This window comes from Hypanus sabinus, chromosome 1, assembly GCF_030144855.1.
Source record: "Hypanus sabinus isolate sHypSab1 chromosome 1, sHypSab1.hap1, whole genome shotgun sequence".
In the NCBI taxonomy this organism is placed as follows: domain Eukaryota; kingdom Metazoa; phylum Chordata; class Chondrichthyes; order Myliobatiformes; family Dasyatidae; genus Hypanus; species Hypanus sabinus.
The window spans coordinates 128,641,513-128,662,602 of record NC_082706.1 but is presented as its reverse complement, the minus strand read 5'-3'; the positions used below and the strand labels follow the sequence as shown (position 1 = coordinate 128,662,602).

At 40.8% G+C, this 21,090-nt stretch overlaps 1 protein-coding gene across 2 annotated transcripts in view; it reads left to right on the top strand.

Annotated features, from left to right (window-relative positions):
- The first annotated feature begins 276 nt into the window (after nt 1-276).
- Nucleotides 277-21,090, top strand: part of acss2l (acyl-CoA synthetase short chain family member 2 like) — a 55,881-nt gene continuing 35,067 nt past the window's right edge. The window contains exons 1-7 of one of the 2 annotated variants that reach the window (XM_059946875.1): nt 277-302; nt 1,440-1,546; nt 7,535-7,730; nt 12,124-12,215; nt 17,189-17,292; nt 20,193-20,265; nt 20,419-20,494. In XM_059946875.1, the coding sequence (XP_059802858.1) occupies nt 277-302; nt 1,440-1,546; nt 7,535-7,730; nt 12,124-12,215; nt 17,189-17,292; nt 20,193-20,265; nt 20,419-20,494 (674 nt within the window). Of the gene's footprint in view, nt 303-1,439; nt 1,547-7,534; nt 7,731-12,123; nt 12,216-17,188; nt 17,293-20,192; nt 20,266-20,418; nt 20,495-21,090 lie in introns of those variants that run through there. The other variant, XM_059946940.1, reaches the window with a different exon arrangement.

The window sequence follows — 21,090 nt, the reverse complement described above, 5'->3', positions numbered from 1 at the left end:
TCTAAGTAAGAACATGAATTCAATTGTAAATAAGGTGGGACAGCAAAAACCTGATTGGACAAAGACTAACCAATCAGGAGGGATGGATGACAGGGGTATAAATACCACCTGACAAGACTTGCCCAGGCAGCATCCCTGACGAAGATGGCCGAGTTTGTCATTGAAACGATGGTTAAAATGGATACCTGTACCCGGCTGGAAGTTTATTCATATATGCTGTGAAGGCAGTAAATGCTGTTTCATGGACATTATTCTTAAAGGGTGGAAGTTATTCTTATGGTTGTCAATGGTATAGAATACAAGTTGAGCTCAAAAAGCATTTGTCTCCCATAAATTGGGAGACCTTCTCTGGAATATTCAGGAAAGCAAATGAAGAGGATACCAGCCTGAAGAACCATTCTATTAGCACATTAGAGGTCTGAACAACATTATTACAGGGGTCTTCAAATACAATAATATTGGTCAGACCACCGATGTGTCTGACCACATTTCACTAGTGCCCCAGTCTTTTGAGAAAATAAATCGTGTTAAATTTATTTGACGCAGAGAGTGGTAGGTGTTGGGAATGTATTGCAGGAGAAGTGATGGGAGAAGGATTGTTCAGGAAGCATTTAGACAAGCATATGAAATGGAAGGGAATTGACAGTTATAGACCAAGTACAGGCAGAAGTACAGTTTAAATTGGTGTCATTGTGGGCTGAAAGATCTATTCATGTGCTGGAATGTTCTAGGTTGTAAATGGTGGAATGATTAATGGGATCCACCTGAGAGAAGACACCAGTGTGATGGGCTGAACGGCCTCCTGCGCTCAAAGGAACAATGAAAACTGTCTGAAGAGATGATCATTTCCCACTGACATATCAATGGCACAATGTGATTTTGTTCCCTTTTCCCTTGCATCCACTCAATAGGAAGAGTATGCGCGTTCTGTGGTGCTCCTCAACAGCTCAACCTTTGGGCTAAGACATTCTCACTGTCCACTCCAACCTTCCTTTTCTCTGCAACTTATACCGTTTCCAAACCATTAGCCTGAAAGAAGCGTTAACTACTGTTTCGGTACAGATGCTGCCTTGTCTAGAATCTTCTATTTTTTATTCTATCTTTTGGTTTGAAACTGGGGCAGGGCATTAGTGCTCCCGGGAAAGTGTGTGGCCAATGCAAAGAGAAAGTGAAGAAGAACGTTCAGAATTTGTATTTACCAACGTTGAGAGTTCCACTAAAACCTCTCACTTGCTATATAACAGGAGGTTTACCATTGTTTGCACACTCGCCTGTTGCTCTTGTGAGGTAAACGTTCTAGTCGACTGACAGTACAGGATTGGAGGGGAGGAGTTTGAAGGAGGTCGTTTCCAGCCGTGCGAAGGGTCGATTCTCCAAGGTGCCGAGTCCAGTCTAACTGGAGCGCTTCCCCCAACAATGACCTCTGAAAGAGTTTCAAGAGATAAGATACTTTATCACCCCGACCAGTGGCTCCTTCCGAAAGCTCATATACCAGACATCGAAACGTACAAACGGATGCACAAAAAATCAGTTGAAAACCCAGAAGGTAGAGTATATTGAGGAAACGAGTGAAGAAATCCAATGGTGCGTAGGTATTTCTCTTCACATTTCGGGTGTGTATGTCTCTGTCACACTTCACTATCGCGGAGTTTCCAGGTGAGGCTGTTTCAATTTGTGACCTTGATTTTCTGATTTGTTACACGGCTAAATCGGCAAACTTCGTTCACAGTGCGGATTGCACTCCATAGAATCCTATCTCCTACAATCAATTTTTTTTGTTGTTGGTTAGCATAGCAAAGCAAATTCTCCAATATTTCGAAGTTTTTTTCCTAATCGCTGTTCTTTTCAATCTACGGCATAGGAAAATAAGAAAAATAAAGAGCAGAATGTTATTCGGACCCTGGAGCCTGGCGACAAGATCGGTGCTAGTCCTTAACCCCTCCATCAGTTTACCGTATCGTCCATTCCTCTAATTTCGTTATTATCTAGAAATGTATCGATAGATGTTCCAGTGACAGAGTCTCGATAGCAGTGCAGGAGAGGGAATGATGAAAATTCACAATCCTCTGAATGGAACACTTTGTCATCATTTCAGTCCTAAGCGTGAGCCTGGTATACGGGGCCCTGGATGGAGACTCCTCAGTCAGATGACAGCGACCTCCCCAGATCTGCCCTTCACCTGTTGGATCAACTGTTGGTGGGCAGCATCCCTTAAGAGGGTGGGGGTGGGGGGGAATGGAATTGCTGAGTCCGCTCCCAGTCCTGATGAAGGATTTTGAGCTGAAACATCAACAATTCTTCCCCAGCATTGCTGGTTGACCGGCAGGGATCTTCCAGCAGACTGTCTGTTGCTCCAGGTTTCAGTACTTGAAGTCTCTTTACCTGGTATCAATGAGTTCAGTCTTCAAAAATGTAATGGGCAGACCATCAGCCTACTCAGAAGAGGATCTGCTCTCCCAGGAATCAGTCCAGTGAACCTTCACTATACTGTAACAACTAAACTAAATGTTCATTACTAACCAAAAAAAAAGCCTCATTACTTTTACTTAGAGATGCTGTCCAGAGCAGGCCCTTCCAGTGCAAAGAGACGCAATGCAAGCAACCAGCCTATTTTAGCACTCGTCTAATCGCAGGCAAATGTACAACTACCAATTAACCTACTAATCTGTACATCTTTGGACTGTGGGAGGAAAGCAGTGCATCGGGAAGAAACCCATCCAACCACGGCGACAACATGCAAAATCCTTGTAGATGGTGCCGGAATTGAACTTGGAAGTCAGGGATGCCCTGAGATGTCAAGGTGCTGTGCTAGCCGCTACTTTTTTGTGGTGTACCCTTCATTGGCAATGATACTAAAGCTGCAATAAGGTGCAGCAATGGGCACCAGGACTTCGGTGTCAGTTCCAGCTTCAGTTTGTATGAAAACCTGCCCATATTTCTAACAGAAAAGACCATAAAACATGGGTGAAATTAGGCCATTTGGTCCATCAAGTCTACTCTGCCATACCATCATGGTTGATTTATTAACTTTCTCAACCCGATTCTCCTGCCTTTTCATTATAACCTTTGATGCCATTTCTATGTACGGCCCACCACTGGTTGGGGTTCACCATGGATATTGCATCCTAGCTCTCTACCTGATACATGCGAGCCAGGACAGTACGACATGGAGAGCAAGCTGCTGCCCATGCAACAGGCACACCCTCTCCGTGCAGCTGATGATTCCAAAGGGATGGCAGAGACTGATACAGTTTGGCACCAGCGGAATTGTAGGAGTTGCCAGTCGCTCGATGTTGGACTGCCTTGGAGACTCGCTCTGTACTTTATCTCGGGATTTTCTCCCGAAGCTTTGGCCATGAGTCAGTATACTGTAGTGCAAGGCAGTGGAGGTTTGAGATCAGAGTTCTTCTTCTGCTAGGTGAACTGCCAACTACAGATGACGAGCCCCATCAGCCTGAAGCAACTGGATTTAAGGCACCAGTAACCAACTTTTTCCCTTTCTCCTGTCAGTAGAAATGGTTTCACTGGCCTTTGTAACTAAGCCACAGATGAAGGCTAGAAGCTGGACTTGGCTGTTTAAGATGCTAGGATCATCTTAAAGATTCACAGGCTACTTCAGATGCATGCCATTGGGAGCATTTAATAGCTAATGGAAGCTTATCCCCACTGCCTCCCCCGACTTTGACAGCCTTAAGGAACCAATGCCCTTACTAATCAAGAACATATTAACCTCCACTTTAAATATACCCCATGATTTGGACCCTACAGCTATACGTGGAAATTAATTCCAAAGATTCACCACTCTCTTGCTAAAGAAATTCCTCCTCATCTCTGTTCTGCAGGAACATCCTTCTATTCTAAGGCTGTGACCTCTGGTCCTCAACTCTCCCACTACTTGTCAGTTACAGTTAACCTCACTGTACATTTACAATGCTTCTTCTTTGGGATGAACCGATAATGCGTCTTCCAGACTGCTCTAAGTAGCTCCAGCCATTGCTGTTCTATTGTCATCCCTACTAGTGTCCCTTCCACTCAACCTTGGTTCTGTCCTCTCTCAATCCTCTGTAGTTCCCTTTTCTCTACTGTAATATCAGTACATCCAATTTTTATTTATTTATCCAGAGATACGAGCTACAGTCCCTTCCCCTGATCACTGGGCAATTTACAATGACAAATTAACCTACTAACTGGTATGTCTTTTGATTGTGTGAGGAAATATGAGCACCCAGAGGAAACCTACATGCCTATGGAAGGTTGTACAAACTTCTTACAGAGGACAATGGAATCGAACTCCAAACTCAGGAATGCCCCAAGCTGTAATAGCGTATCAAACTGCAGGGCGAATTCTATTATATTATGATCACTGCCTCCTAAGAGTTCCTTACGTTAAGTTCCCTAATCAAATCTACTTCATTAGTCAACACCCAATCCAGGATTGCCCTTTCCCTTTTGGGTTCAACCATAAAGTGCTCCATAGAGCCTGCTCATAGGCAGTCTACAAATTTCTTCTCTTGAGATTCTGCATCAATCTGATTTTCCCAGTCTACCTGCGTATTGAAATCCCCTGTTACCATCATAACATAGTCCTTTCCCGGTGCATTTTCTGTCTCCCTTTCTAATTTGTACCCCCTATCCTACCTACTTTAGAGAGTCATGTATATTAACTCCCATCAGGGTCGTTTTATCCTTGTAGTTTCTAAAACTTCTTATCCTATGTCACTTCTTTCTAAGAATTTGATTTAATTTTTGACCAATAAAGCCATCCTATTAGCACCCTCCTCCCCAGCATACTTGCTTGTCCTTTCGATACAATCCGTATCCTTCGATGTTAAGCTCCCAACCATAATCATCTATCAGGAATGACTCAGTAATGCCCATAACATCATACCTGCCAATTTCTAACTGTGCTACAAGATGAAGTACCTTATTACATATACTGTGTGCATTCAGATGGAACAGCTTCACCCTTTTCAATTTTGATTTCGTGTTGCCTGAAGTTAAGTTCTTAACCCTTACTAAATTTTTGTCTTATTCTTTATTTTGGAGACTTCCATAACTTCTTCTGTACTCTCCTTCCCTTTTACCTTCTCCATACTTTTCCAGGCTGTTGAACACCTTCCTCTCCCACAATCCCACATTTTTTGCTTAAAGCCTTATCCACAGCCCTAGTTATGCGATTCGCCAGGACCACCCAGCATAGCTCAGGTGGAACCCAACCCATCAGAACAGCTCCCTCCTTCATCAGTACTGGCCCCAAAGTCCAACAAATTCAAACCCACTACTCCCTCACCAATCTTTGAGCCTCACCAAGCTTTTGCTCTCTGATCTTATTAAACCTGTGCCAATTTACACACATGGCTTATGTAACAATTTAGATATTATTATCTTTATGGGTCTGTGTTTTAATTTAGTCACTAGCTGCTCAAATTCCCTCAGTAGAACCTCTTTCCTTCCTACATGGTTGGTACCCACATGTACCATGACAACTGGACCTTTCCCCTCCCACTCCAATTTCCTCTGCAGGTTAGATGAGATGTCCAGAGCCCAGACACCAGGCAGACAACACACCCTTTGGGACCCTGGATCCTTGCAACAGAGAATTGTGTCTATTCCTCTGACCATATTACACCCAATTACAGCAACATTTCTCTTCTCTTCCCCTCTTGAATGGCCCTCTGAACCATGGTGGCATGGTTCAGTTGCTCATTCTTCCTACATTCTCACATGGAGCAACTGTCTCAGACCTGTTGGGCAAGTTCAAGGGCTGAGGCTCCTTCAGATTCTTGCTGCTCCCAATCCTGACCGTGAACCTGGCTCCAGTTCCCACACTCATTCTTAGGGAACTCCTTATTTAAAGCAATGACCCCTCACTTCTAGATTCTTTCACAGGAGAAGACAGAGTTATAGTAGGCAGCCGTCGATCCCAGAGGATCAGGGTTTGCACCTCTGATGGACTGTGTCCTCTCCAGGGTGCAAGCCTGGGTGGGAAGATTTGAAGAACCGGCTGTTGCCCATGCAGCGGGCTCCCCCTCTCAACGTCACCGATGTAGTCCAAGGGAAAGGCAAGCGCCGATACAACTTGGCTCGAGTGTCGTCACAGAGTGAAGTTGTAAACAACATCAAACTGCCTTAGGGACCCCGTCTCCGGATTTCTTCCTCGGGGTTTACTCCTGAAGCCTTTCCCATGGGTGGGTATGGCTGTAAGGCAGTGGAGGTTTAAAATCAGAGTTCTCCTTTTCCTAGGTGGGCTGCCGTCCAAGGCTGATGAGCCCCACCTGCCCGAAGCAATTGGTTTTGAGGCACCAGTGGTCCACCTTTGCCCTTTGTCAGTAAAAACAATTCCACACGCCTATTAGCTAAGACACACGTGAAGGCCAAGAGTTGGACTTGGTCGTCTGAGGCTGTTAGAGTCACACAGCATTTGGAGCACTTTATAGGTAGTGGAACTACCACCCTGGCTAAGGCAACCTTAGGAACCAGGCAGATTTATACACCCACCATATTAAGACCCTTCAGGATCTTGTACATCAATTTACAATACTCTTCAGTCTTCTCAACTATTCAAGCCTTGCCTGTCCAACCTTTCCTCATAGTAAGACCAGTCCATTCCATGTATTCATTGTGCTTCAGGATTTAAATTAAAAAGCACCTCTATATAGAATTGTTGCAAGATGTTAGGGAATTCTCTGCTGGATTAATTGTTTAATTGAAATTTTAGATTGATAGCTATTTGTCTGCCACAGGTATTGAAAAATAAGACAAAGATTGTTGTACAGAGTTGGCTTTGCCATGACTCGCAGAACAGGCAAATAACTTCTGCTCCACGTTCTTGTTTCATAATAAAGGAAGAAATTTTAAATTGTAGATTTGTTAGTGGTTATTTTACCTTCTGAAATAAATATGAAAACCAATTAAAAACCCTGATGCTGTAAACAAGTGCTGTTGAAAGCAGTCTCATCTGAAACATTAACTGTTTTTCTTTCTACAGATGTTGCCTGACCTGACTAGATTTCCACCATTTTCTATTTTCAGTTTTTATATTTACTACACACATTTGTCTAGCCAGTGGGATGATGCCCCACCATCTTGCCATTAACAATTCATTACACATAATTTGCAGGGTTTCAGCCTGAAACATTGCTAATTTCTCTCTCCACCACCCCCAAACAGGCGCTACTTGGCTCACTAAGTTCCTCCAGCAGATGGTTGCTCTAGATTCCAGCATCTGCATTGTCTTCTGTCTTCTTTACACAGGTCCAGTAGCTTAATTTGCTAATAATTGCCCCATTAGGCCATTTCTCCCCTACCGCTGACATCCCCTTGGTTCTACACATCTCTTCCCCATACCTTCCCTCCTACTTAAAACCTATAAACATCTTTCTCTCTCCCATTTCTGATGAAGGGTCACAACCTAAAGCATCAATCATTTTTCCTCCACTGATGCTGCCTGACCTACTGACTTCTGCTAGCACCTTCTGTTTTGACAAAGTATGTTCTAATATTTATAGATTTTCTTATTTCTTTTTTCTGATAGAATTCTGGGGTGAGCTTGTGCAAGAGTTTTACTGGAACAGCCCTCCCACAGGTGCAATCCTAGATTATAATTTTGATGTGACAAAGGGGAACGTGTACGTGAATTTCATGAAGGGAGCAACCACAAACATCTGCTACAATCTTCTGGATAGAAAAACACAAGAAACTGATCAGGGAGACAAAATAGCTTATTACTGGTAATCAATTATTTGTCATTCATCCTTCCCTCCACACACCTATTTTATTAAACATTGATTGCCCATCAATCATGACTCGGTATGCAGTAGATGGTGGATGTTTTAAACAGGGATTTAATTGGTATCCTACTAAAACTAATTAGGTAAGAAGTGATTCTATGTCTGCAGTAATTTTGTTGTTTCAGGAAATAATTTAAGAAAGTGAATCCTTCTTTCCAACCATTGGCTTCTAATGACATTAATGTTGCAGTTTGGTTCAATAGTAGCCAGTTACTTATGGCACTTCATTGAAGTTCTTCTTCATCAAAGAGAACAGTGTGGGATGCAGAAATAAAGGAAAATGTTGTGAATTCTAATGAAGCTAAATTTGTTCTACATGCGGTAACGTGCAAAATTTCTTTGTGCCAGGAAATTTTGTTTCAAATTTTGTTACTCTAACCCTTGATTGATTGAATGTGGCTCAGTGATTAGAATGGAATTGGTCTTTTAATAAGCATTGCAATTGTGGATGGTGTATACAAGTTTGGGCTGGACGTGTTCAGGAAGGAAAACAAAGGGTAGAAATTCATTCCATATTCTAAACCTCATGCAACCTTTTAAAGGATGTACCTGTAGAACAGAGATGTGGAGAATTTATTAATGCAGAGGGTGGTGAATCTGTGGGTTTCATTGCCGCAGACAGCTTTAGAAGGGAAGTAATTGGATATATTTAAATTGGATGTTGACAAGTTCTTGATTAGTAAGGGCAACAAAGGTTATGGGAGAAGGCAGAAGAATGCCATGGCACTGACTGATAGAGCCATATTTAGACCCATTTGCTGATGGATTTTTATATTCTGCTGTAGGCAAGTCAAATCAAGAGGATGTGCTGCTGCAATATGCATGGTTGAGAACAATTCAATGAAGAGGTTTGACTTTTCAATAGGAGAACGTAAAATACATTGGAAATCTGATTTCACTGTATCTTGTTACGTGTGACAATAATAAACCAGTACCAATAAGTGCAGTGAGCCAGGCAGAATCCATACAATTACTTGCTGCATCTTTCAGCCTTGTTTCTTTGTGTTGATGGCAGTGCAGCATTATGACATAACTTCAACCTGCGCTCTCCTTCACTGTGACCCTTTTGACTGGATCAAGGAAAATCTGTTAATTATTGCAACATAGGAGGAAGCTAATGGTCCTATTTGTCCATGCTAGCTCTAAGCAATCTCTTCAGTCACATTCCCCTTCTCCTGGTTTGTTATATGTTCAGAATACTTCTCTGAGTATTTTCCCATTAGCCATAAATTCCAATACCAATTAACTTAAGAACCCATATTTGGGATGTGGGAGGAAACCAGAGTTTATGAGTTCTAATTGCTGGCATGTGCCTAATGTTTTACTCATCCCGCTGTGTGTATCTGAAATCTATACAATTGCTCATATGCAAATAAGGAAAAAAAATCAAACACACTTCTTTAGAGTTTGCTTTTCTTTCATATATTTGGCTTATCACAGAAATGATTTTTAGCTTCATTACTTCTTGCTGAATTTGGCTATTAGATCATGCAACCTGTCCATAAGGGGATACTTAGTGAAAGGTATATGGTCACTTTAGCTTTTGGTATTATAAGTGGTATTAATCATTTTAAGTTGATTTCCTGTCATTTTTACAAAGGAAGAAAATTATTGTCGGCGTTGCTATCACAGAAAAAAATAAATCCAGAAAATTAAATAGAGGTTTATCGACCAAGTGCCATTTGAGTAGACGGGTTTGCATAAAAATCTCTAGAAATGGATAATGTGAATAATGCAATAAATGCATTTGAAATCATTGGAGAGTTATACAGTGCATTTGAATTGTTAGCCCTTGGGAACCAGTGGTGAACTCTTGCTGACCTTGGGAGCTTAGTAATATTATGTTGTTGATCTATTATACTTTCTGCCAGAGTAGGTATTGCAGCAGTTCAGTTTCCTAATTGACTGAAATCTGGTTGTTATATTTCTGATCACTAGACAACTTTATCTGCTTTAATAGAACAAAGAGCTGTGTTGCCTTTTAAGAACAAAGTTACAGCGATGAAAGGCAACCATTCATGGTTTTACAAGAGACAGCATGAACAAGTTGTGAAACACTTAAAAAGAATGATCCTATGTTAAAACATTTCTGATATGTCTTACTATATCAATATCATCACAGCAATGGAACAATGTTATAAAGACTATTAAAGCAGATGCATGTATTAATAAGATATAGCTTGAAAATCTGAATATAATGTTATTTGAAAAAATAACTGCAGATGCTGGAAATCTGAAATGAAAATAGAACAATCTGAAAATACTCTGCAGTCAAACAGCATTTGTGGAAAGATAAATAGGTAACAATCTTAGGTGAATTTGGAACGTTTATTCTGTTAATCTCTGTTTATGTATTGTCTGAGCTGCCTTGTTATCCCTGTATTAATAAGGAAGTATAATGAATAGTTAAGTCAGAAAGAACAATCCTAGTTACAAATGGATGGCTGTGTGGATTGTGAGGGTAAAGACACTAATTTAGATAGCTATGGTAAATTAGAAGCATAACAGATAATCTGTTAAATCCACTTGGAACAGAAATATGTTACTTGAAACAAATGAGTTAGCATTAAGAGAGAGAACAAAGGAGCATATTAGATTGGAAGAATGAGTGCTTCATTGTGAAAGAATGTTTGTGCCGTTGGATGGAGAGGAAGGAAGAAATAAAAGGGAAGGTTTTGCGTCACTTGTGGTTGCATGGGAAAATGCCTTGAGTATGGGAGTAGGTGAAGAGTGACCCAGGAAGTCACAGAGAGAAGAAATCCTTCAGAATAATAACAACTGAGAGAGGAAAAAGTTGTGTCTGTTTCTGGCATTACAGCAAATCTGGTAGAAATTCCACCTGCGTTTACCACTAAGCAGGTACGAGCTGCTGGAAGTGGAGGTGGTAAGGTGAAGACAATGAGAACACTTTGCTTCCTCTGAGTGGGGCAAAAAGGGTGAACATAAATAATAACATCCTCCCGCATCTCACTGGCACACTGAATGGCACCTTGCCATTTCTTTAGCGTTTGTCTGTTTTACGAGGCCCAGCACGAATGGAAAGTGTGCAAGGAGCTGGCCGGATTCAAATCCGGGACCATGCACACAGAAGTCCAGTGCAGATGCCATTACACCACCAGCCAGCTTAACATAGATGTATGGAAATGCAGTTGACACTGTTGTAAGTGGGAGGAATAAGAATGAGAAGAATTGAATTAAGGCAGGAAGAAAGGTGTGTTGTGGGGCAGGAGCATGCTGAAGTTAGGTGTCTACCAGGACAGTGGATCTTGGGGAGAAGACTCCAGCAGGCTCTGGGGGTTGAGGTTGGAAGTTACATAGGGAAGATCACCACAAGCACCAGTCAGTTACGATCTTGGAGAAAATGGCCAGATGTTCAGCAGGCAGGCCATGCTTTACAGAGAGGAATGAGGCCAGGTTCAACACTGCTAGATTAAAATGGTCCTTTCATGCTGCTCCTGACTACTTTTCAATAGATTTTTTCTGAAAACACAGCAAATTCAGTCTCTGTTGAGGAAAAGTTTAGTAAGGAAAGAGATGCCTGCTAGATTGAACTTTCTAGCAACATACTATAAGTTGTCTTAAGCATACACAGGGATATTGGCCATTAGGATGAAGTTCAGGAGAGCTCACTCCCTGCAGATCTAAACCTCAAACCGAGCTCCACTCTCCTTTCCTATTAGATTTCTATCTGAACTTCACATTGCACATTGGTTATTTGTCAGTCTTTGTTCATGTATGTGTTGCTTCAAATATTATATTGTATTTCTTTATTTTTCCTGTAATGCCTGCAAGAAAATGAATCTCTAGGTAGTATATGGTAGCATATTTATACTTTGATAATAAATTTACTTTGAACTTTGAACTTGCAGCCCTTTGTTGCCTCCACCTAACATCTTTCAGCCTGTTGCTACTTCCCTTCTACATCTGTCTGTCATGCTTCCTCGCCTGGATCCACCTATCACTTGCCAGCTCTTGTCCCACTCCTTGCCCTCACCTCTTTATACCGGTTAACTCCCCTCTCTCTTTCAGGTCAGATGGAGGGTCTTGACCTAAAATGTTTATTGTCCATTTCCCTCCACAGATGCTGCCTGACCTGATGAGTTCCTCTCACTGTTTGCACATTGCTCCAGATTCCAGCATTTGCAGTGGCTTGTGTCTCTAAACATAAAACCACCAGTTTGGATAAAGAGATGGGTTGGTGGGGAAGGAGAGAAGGTGGTGGGATAGAAGGAAAAGAGAAGTCAGAGTGAAATAGAATGTTGCGTTTTATTGATTGATTATGTTAATGATGGAACTTTATCCCTAATCCAATGATTTTAACCGATTATTTCAGGGAAGGGAATGAACCTCATGACTGCTCCACCATCACCTACTCCCAGCTCTTAACAGAAGTCTGCAAGTTTGCCAATGTCCTGCGGAGTTTAGGTGAATAACTCTTTTATCGAGACAGCTGTAGAGAGTACACAATTTATTCATGTAGGTAAAGAGTGCTATTATTCTAACGTTTAGGGAACTCAACTATCCTAGTGTGCAGAGAACCTGCACATACAGTGTTTGGGCAGTATTGTTATACCAGTATACGGTGAGCTCTGCTACTCCAGTGTGTTGTAAACTCTGTTAGTCCTACGTTCTGTGAGCCCTGGCTGCTCCTTTGTGAAGAGCTCTGTTAATCCAAATTCAAGTTCGTTATCATATGGAGACATACCAAGGGAATAAATGCCATTCAAATCAGCTTTCTGGAGCAGCAGCAGCACAGACATAACGTTCACAAAATGCTGGAGGAACTCAACGGGTCAGGCAGCATCTCTGGCTTCTTCCCTTTTCCTTTCCAGTCCTGCTGAAGGGTCTCCACCTGAAACATTGACTGTTCATTCATTTCCACAGATGCTGCCTGACCTGCAGATTTCCTCCAGCATTTTGTGTGTGTTGCTCTAGATTTACAGCATCTCTTCTGTTTGTAATATTATTCCAATATGTAGGGTGTTAATCCACTGTTTGGAGTACTATATTAAAGCAAAGTATGACAAACTCTGTTGGGATGAGGTACTGTATGTGCGACTTCAAATGAATGAGATAGAGGGATGTTTCATATTAGATTAAAAATAAAGTTTGCCAAGCAGTTTCACTATTTGGAGAACATCAAGCATTTACTTCAGCAGGTAGCAGATGTGGCATTATGAGGGACAGTACCAAGAGGATCAGATTAAATGTGTTCCATCTGAGTACCAAAACCCTGGATGAATTATTGTCAGGGGTGAAGACATGTAGATTTTATGTGATGGTTGAAGGGTGACCAAAGTTGGAAATGAGAAACTGCAGGGGACATAACATATGAAAAGAAAGATGAGGGATGAATAGGAAGCCATTTGACCATGATAGTAAAAGACTTGCTAAAGATGGAAGGGAGGAAAGACCTGCAGAGAAAATCAGTCTATTAATCTTGTAAAGGTGGGGCCCCAATATGACAAAACACTACCGAGTGTTTAAAAGTGCTGCAAATGGACCACTTGGATCCAGTGAATGGACAAGAATATGAGGATGAAATATAATTTGGTTATCATATGCGGTTGAAAAGGGAAAAAAGTTAATATTTTTTAAAGGACAGAGATCAGAAAATACTGTTAGAACTTGAGAGACATTATTCATGAATTACAGAAATATTGGAACCAAGAGGAACACAAATGGTATATTGGCTTTCATTATGAATGGATTTTAATATATGTTTAAAGAAGTCCTTCTGCAGTTATACAAGGCTTTAATGTGACTACACATGGGGAACTCAGTACAGTTTTAGTCTCTTAACTTAAGGAAGGATATACTTGAATTAGCTGAGTGCAACAAATTAGACAGACTCTTGAAAAATGAATCTATCCTCTTAGGAGAGATTCCATCAAGACTGTGTCGCTTTGAGTTTAGATGAATAAAAGGTGATCTAGTGAAAAAGTTCTTTGGAGGCTTGATGGACGATGGGATGCAGATATGATTGTACACTATTAGATACAGCATGTTGGTAAGAATGTGCTTAGAACCTTCCGTAAATAGTTGGTAAGACACTGAGGTTGCTTTCATCCTGGTGAGGCGTGGTTCCATGGATGGGAAAGACGAGAAATATGGGTCACAGACAAGGAGTCAGGCATTTAGAATGGACATAAGAAGAGATTTCTTCACTCAGGTGTTAATGGATCTTTGGTTTCCTCTAACACAAAGGCCTGCAAATGTTGAGATATATTCAGAATAAAGATTGATTTTGTTTTCGATATGAGGAGAATCAAGATAATTTGCAATGGGACAGGAAAATGCATCTAATGATCAGATATGATTTTATTTTATAGCAGAACAAGCTGGAGAAGAAACATACTACTCCTACTACCTTTCATGCTGTTACATAATTCTGAATGTCTCTCACTATTTAATGAAGTAAAGTGATTATCACTCCAACCCACACATAATTAATTTTACTTTATTTAAATGTAGTGGCTGGAGTTACCAAATTAAACTTGTATTAAATGTCCAATGAAGCAGCTGTTGCAAATATCATATAACATAAAGTAAAGGCTTTTTATGCTTCAGACATTTTTTTAATAGAATACAAACTATATTTTAGCAATTAGCTATTATTACAGAATGAACTTAATGACAGCTGTTGTATGTGACCATGTTGGCTGGACCCCCGCAGTGTAGTTTCCAGAGTAGGACTAGTAGAAGTCTATTTCATTTACATTGCATTTCTGAGTGAATGAATGCCTGTTCACACTGTTGGAAGTCCCTCACAAGAAGGTTATAATGCCATATATTGAAAAAATGCTTATATTTGCTTAGAGTTTTCAGGTATTATTTGTACTTCACCCACACAACCTATTTCCCTGTCTGCCTCCCACTCCTCACCACATTTCTGGAGGCTGCTGGTCTCTTACAGCTCATTACTCCCACTGTGACCACGGACAGGAAAATCCTATCAGGGTTGAGTCCGACACCTGTGCCTTGGGGTCTTGGTTTGATGCAGGAATAGGGTCGGACAAGGTCACCTTGAACTCTTGCCCTGGTCCAACCATGTTGATAATTGTGGTAAGGAAGTTCATCAATGCCTCTACTTCCTTAGGACGCTAAAAAGATTTGGAATTTTCCCATCAACTCTTACCAAATTTTACCAATGCCCCATAGAAAGCATTCTGTATGTACGTATAATGCTTTCGTATGGCAGCTGCTCTGTATGAGACTACAAGAAACTCAGAGAACTGTGGACAATTCTCACTGCCTCACTAAAGCAGCCAGCAGAATCAAAGGCCCCACCCATCCATTCATTTTTATGCACAACACCCTCTAGAGCTTACAAAAAACAAAAACAAACAAAATTCAGTGACTTGCATTTCTGTTGGTAATGAGAGAGCTCAGAGGAGAATGGCCAGACTGGTTCAAGCTGACAGGAAGGTGGCGGTAACTTAAATAACCACGTGTGACAACACTGGTGTGGAGAAAAGCATCTCTGATTGCACAACACATCGACATGGATGGGCCACAGCAGCAGAAGACCATGAACATATGCTCAATGACCATCTTATTAGGAACAGGAGATACCTAATAAAGTGCCCACTGAGTGTATAAGTCAGTGATAATAAAGCCGATTTTGACTCTAATACATTTTGGGAATCAATTAAGGGCAGGATGCATGCAGAAAATAGTAGAACTCTATGGAATGTTGACGAACAGGGAGACCTATGGGTCTGAGTTCCCTGAAAGTGGTTACACAGGTTAATAGAGTGGTGAAGGAGGCATATGGCACATTTGCTTTCAGAAGTCAGGATATCAAGCCCATTATGTTACATCCTTACAGAACACTAGTTATGTTAAATTGGAGCACGGCACGCAGTTCTCCAAATATGAAGGAGAAGGAAAGGTGTCCTGTGTTCTGGTCTCCATACTGTAAAAAGAATGGGATTGAGCTGGACAGAATGCAGAGGTTATTCACTAGGATGTTGCCAGGATTGGAGTACTCTCTTTATGGGGAGAAGCTGGATGGGTTAGAGTCATAGATTCATAGAAAAGTCCATCACAGGAATAGCCCTTCAGCCAAACTAGTCCATGCTGGAACATTTAAACTGCCTTTTTCAATTGACCTGCACTGGGACCATACTCCTCCATATCCCGCCCATCCATGTACCCATTCCAGCTTCTCTTAAACATTGAAATGGAGCTTGTATGCAACACTTGTGCTGGCAGCTCATTCCACACTCTCATGATCCTCTGAGTGAAGAAGTTTCCCCTCATGTTTCCCTTAAATTTCTCACTTTTCACCCTTAACCCATGACCTCTGGTGTTGTCCCACCCAACCTCAGTGGAAAAAGCCCACTTGCATTTACCCTATCTATACCCATCATAATTTTGTATACCTCTATCAAATATCCTCTCAATCTTCTACGTTCTAAAGAATACCGTCCTAACTTATTCAATCTTTCCTTATAAGTTAGGTCCTCCGGACCCAGCAACATTCTTGTAAATTTTCTTGGTACTTTTTCAATCTTATTTACATCTTTCCTGTAGGTAGGTGACCAAAACTGCTCACAATACTCCAAATTAGGCCTTGCTAACATCTTATACAACTTCAGCATAGCATCCCATCTTCTGTACTCAATACATTGATTTATGAAGGCCAATGTGCCAAAAGCTTTCTTTATGACCCAATCTACCTGTGATACTACTTGCAATGAAATATGGAGGTGTATTCCCAGATCCCTTTGTTCTACCACACTCCTCAGTGCCCTACTGTTCACTGTTATCCTCTAATGCTCTGGTACCTCTCCTGTTGCAAAGGATATTTTAAATATCTCTGCTGGGGCACCAACACTTGTCTCCCATAGAGTCTGAGGGAACCTCTTGGACCCTGGGGATTTATCCACCCTGATTTGCCTCAGGGTAGCAAACACTTCCTCCTCCTCCGTAATCTGTATAGGGTCCAGGAAGCTTTGCTCACTTCTATAGACTCTGTGTCCATCTCTTGAGTAAATACAGATGCAAAGAATTAATTTAAGATCTCTCCCATCTGTTTTGGCTCCACACATGGATTATCATTCTGGTCTTCCAGAGGACTAATTTTGTCCCTTGCAATCCTCTTGCTCTTAATAAAATCCTTTTGTTTTTTTGATTGGAGCATAAGGGACTGAGAAGTGACTGATCAAAGTATGTAGGATTATGAGCAGGAAAGATTGTACTTTCTTGATTTGCATATGTTCGCATGGAACACCTACTGTAAGTGATACTGTTGGAAAGAAGCCAACAATTTGGGAGACTGATTGAATTGACCTAAGTTTCTTAGGTCTATCAATTTAAGTTCAAATGCTTGTCATCAGAAATACAACAAACTGATCATAAATAAACTGCCGAATATTTCATTCTATATGCAGGTGTGCAGAAAGGAGACAGAGTTGCCATATATTTACCAGTGATCCCAGAACTGATATACGCAATGCTGGCCTGTGCAAGGATAGGAGTCGTCCACTCTATCGTGGTATGTATACACTGGGATATCTGACTTATCCAGTGAACACAATAATAAAACTGATAATTCCAGGCGAGGTGTCTCAGGACCACTGTAAAACATAACACTAAGGTTAAAATTGTGGAACAGAAGACAAGGGGAGTGTGAAATCTGGAACAGATAAAGGTATATTGTGTCATTTGTGAGGCAGTATCCCATAATGGGGAGGCATGAAATAAGGCTTCATCTGATCTATAATTGAATGTAAAGAGAGCTCATGAGACAATATGAAAAAGAACTATGGAAATCTCTTGGTATCCTGGACATAGAAGTCAGGTTATTTGATAGGTAAGCAACAAACAGTCTGTTGGAGGAATTCCTGCCAAAGGGTCTCGGCCCGAAATGTCGACTGTACTCTTTTCCATAAATGCTGCCTGGCCTGCTGAGCTCCCCCAGCATTTTGTGTGTGTTACTTTGATTTCCAGCATCTGCAGATTTTCTCTTGTTTTTGTTGGAGGAATTCAGCAGGGGGTGGAGGTGGTAGTGAGGTGTTGTCAGTGTTTTGGGTTAAAAACCTGCAGGTTTGTTTATTTTGTTTCAAAACCCAGACCTGAAACACTGACAATTTATTTCATCCCAGAGATGATGTTTGACGCACTTCAGCATATTGTTTGTTGCTGCAGGTTCCAGCATCTATAGTCTCTTGTATCTCTGTTTGGATAGGTGAGGATGGTTTATTTCATGGGGCCTTTGCTTTGTGGAACTTGCTATGTTTTACCAAATGCAAAGCTTTATGTGTGGTGTTAGAACATGAAACCAGAGCAGTTTTACAGAGTTAGAAATCACTTATAACCTGAGCTAGAAAGAAGCTCACAAACTATGTAATAAGTCATGAGCTATAGGGATATTAAAGCAACTGGGGGTATGATCCAATCAGGAGTTCTGAAGAAATCTGCAGACCAATCAGTGATTACAAGCTGCTTAGGATTCATGAGTCACCCTGGGATTTGAGCCAGTCAGGGGCCCAGGTTCAATATGAGCAGCAATCATGAGTTAGTTAAGTCCTGAAGAGTAATGGGTTAGTCACAAGTCACAGGCAGACCTAATACATGGTCACCCACACACTGAGTTCTCGTGGTCACTGATCACTTTACCAGGCATTTTTTTAAAACACCAATTCTGAAGGTGCTTTTCCATCAATCTACCTCCATGGATTAGACACCAAATGAAGGAGGCAATTCATAGTATCCTTGTGTGGTGAATCATGAACTAAAATTTTGCATGGGGATCATTCCATGCACACATCTGTCCCGTTCATGCCATCATTGGTTCTTGAACGTCACCCTGAGAATCCTCATTAATCACCGTTTGTGTGGATAACTACTTTCTGACACAGCTCTGGTCCTGCCATGGTGTAGTACAACAATCAGTTCCTTCGGGTTTCACAATGTAGGATGGATGTTCAACAATAAGGTAGGTCAGAATGATGGAAAGTGTAGTGCAGGCAGTCAGTAAGATGCAATAAAGGTGAGTACAGATGGCCACTGCAGTAAGGTGATTTCCAAATTGCAAAAGCTATAAGATGGCTGAAAAGGTTAACAAAATGGCTGAATATGTAACAGGATGGCCAACTTTAAGTTTTGTATTTGGACTCTGGTTACACAGGTAGGTCTGTCTCAGAGGATCTACTGGAATTTATTTGGTGGTTTCCAGGAAATGGAGAATCAGTCGCCTCATCTTATGTGGAATTGTTACTTGCTTGCAGGGCAGATAAGGGAGACCCTGAACTGTATAATCAATGGATTTTTGGAGATTCGTTATGGACTGGATTATGATCAGTACCTGGCAACCTTGATAGTCCTTCATCTCTTGTTGAGTGTTGTTGTTCCCCAGCACCGAGAGACTGAGCGGTTACAAGCACACAAGCAGCATTGTTTAACTGCTGATTGCTAATAAGTGTTACTGTGAATTGCACAGGCTTGGGCTTGATTCATGAGTGGAGAGTCAAGTAAAGAGTTTTGTTCTTTTAGTTAAGATTTAAGTAAAGGTACTAAACGAAGCTACTTGAGCTTTGTTTTCTAGTTGAGAGTTAAATTTGTAGTGCAGAGTTAAATAAAATTACATGAGATACTCATTTCTTTCTTCTTTTAGTTGAGTTAAATAAAGTTAGCTTATCAAAATATTTTTGTAGTGTGACTTTTATTGCTGACTTGGTTAGTCAAAAGGAGTCAAAATAAATCTGAGTTGTTTTGAGACAGTCACTGATCATTTTGCCAAGCAGTTTTATATTATAAATTGCAAAGATGCCTTTTCATCATGGTACATCGGATAGCTTTGTTTGTAATTTATATAAATTATCTTTATGTCAATATACAAGGCATAGTTAGTAAGTTTACAGATGATGACCTGGTGTTGCAGGCACTGAAGAAGTTTATGGAAACTTACACTGGGATCAGCTAAGTATGTGATCTGAGGATTGACGTCTGACTTCCAGTCCAGAAAAATGGGAGGTATTGAATTTTGAGAGATCAAACCAGAATAGGACATGCAGCAAGTGGTAGGGCCCCGGGGAGTGTTATGTAACATATGGGCCAAATGAAAGTTGGTGGGACTAGCTCATTGAGCAACAGAGTCTGCATGGATGAGATGGGCCAAAGAGCCAGCTTCCATGTTGTAAAACTCCATGACCCTATGACAATGCTGGGTTGGGCCGACCAGCTCTTGAATCTACATTTGATAGACTGCAGCTTATTTTGTGGGAATTTCGTGGAAAAGTCAGATAACCTGATCTTGACATAATGTATTCTCTTAGATTGATTTTCAGCTTGAGCTCTAATCTTTTCCTGAGCTTGATACTACCATCAGCAGAATATTTAGTCCACTGTGTTGATTAAAGAACAGAGGGGCTGTTTCACGTGTTTATTATTCAGTTTGCAGGTTTCTCAGCGGAATCTCTGTGTGACAGAATATTAGATTCCCAATGCATATTACTGGTTACTGCAGGTAAAGACAATTGTTCTCCTAATAATAATTCCCATGTGAATGCCTTCATTCTCTGTAATCTGCCTCTTACCCTAGTTTACGCCACTTTAATACTCAAAATCACTTTGAATATTTGCTGGAAAAAGTACATTCACATTTTCCCCTGTCGTTTAGATGGTTTTTACAGAGGAGAGAAGCTGATCAACCTGAAGCAGATCGCAGATGATGCGTTGGAGAAGTGTAAATGCAAGTGAGGTTTTCGTTATTAGTGCACTATTGATCCTACATTTTTAATGTTACCTATTGATTGCTCTGTAAACCCAGTGCTCTGTCCACAATGATTAGTTTTCAATGAAAACCATTTTATGCATAGGGGAAGTCCAAATACAAGAAATATGATGGAGCTATAACCGAATAAATTAAATGCAGAAGTCAGCAATTCTGCTTTTAAATATTTTAAACATTGTCACCCAAATTCAATTTAAAACCTTGATACTTTATTTGATAAATTTCAGAGTTATTTTGGACCTAGATCTTCTCCTGAAAAAGACCTTTCCACTTTATTTAAAATAAAACAAACATATACTTCGTTCTGTGTTGTTGGGTAAACTTTACAATGCATACTCTGCAGTAGAGGAAGATGCCTACTAACTAACAGAACACATAGATTTCATCAACCGCATTTATGATGGGAATTATGGCTGTGTCGTTCCAAATGTTCCACATTTTTTTGTGTGGCACTAAGCCCGAAAAGAGTTTATTTCTAGTACAGCATGCCTGCAGTTTTATGATGTGAGTTACTTTGTGTCCTGTTGGTCATTTCGTACACTATTGTCTGATTCTTGT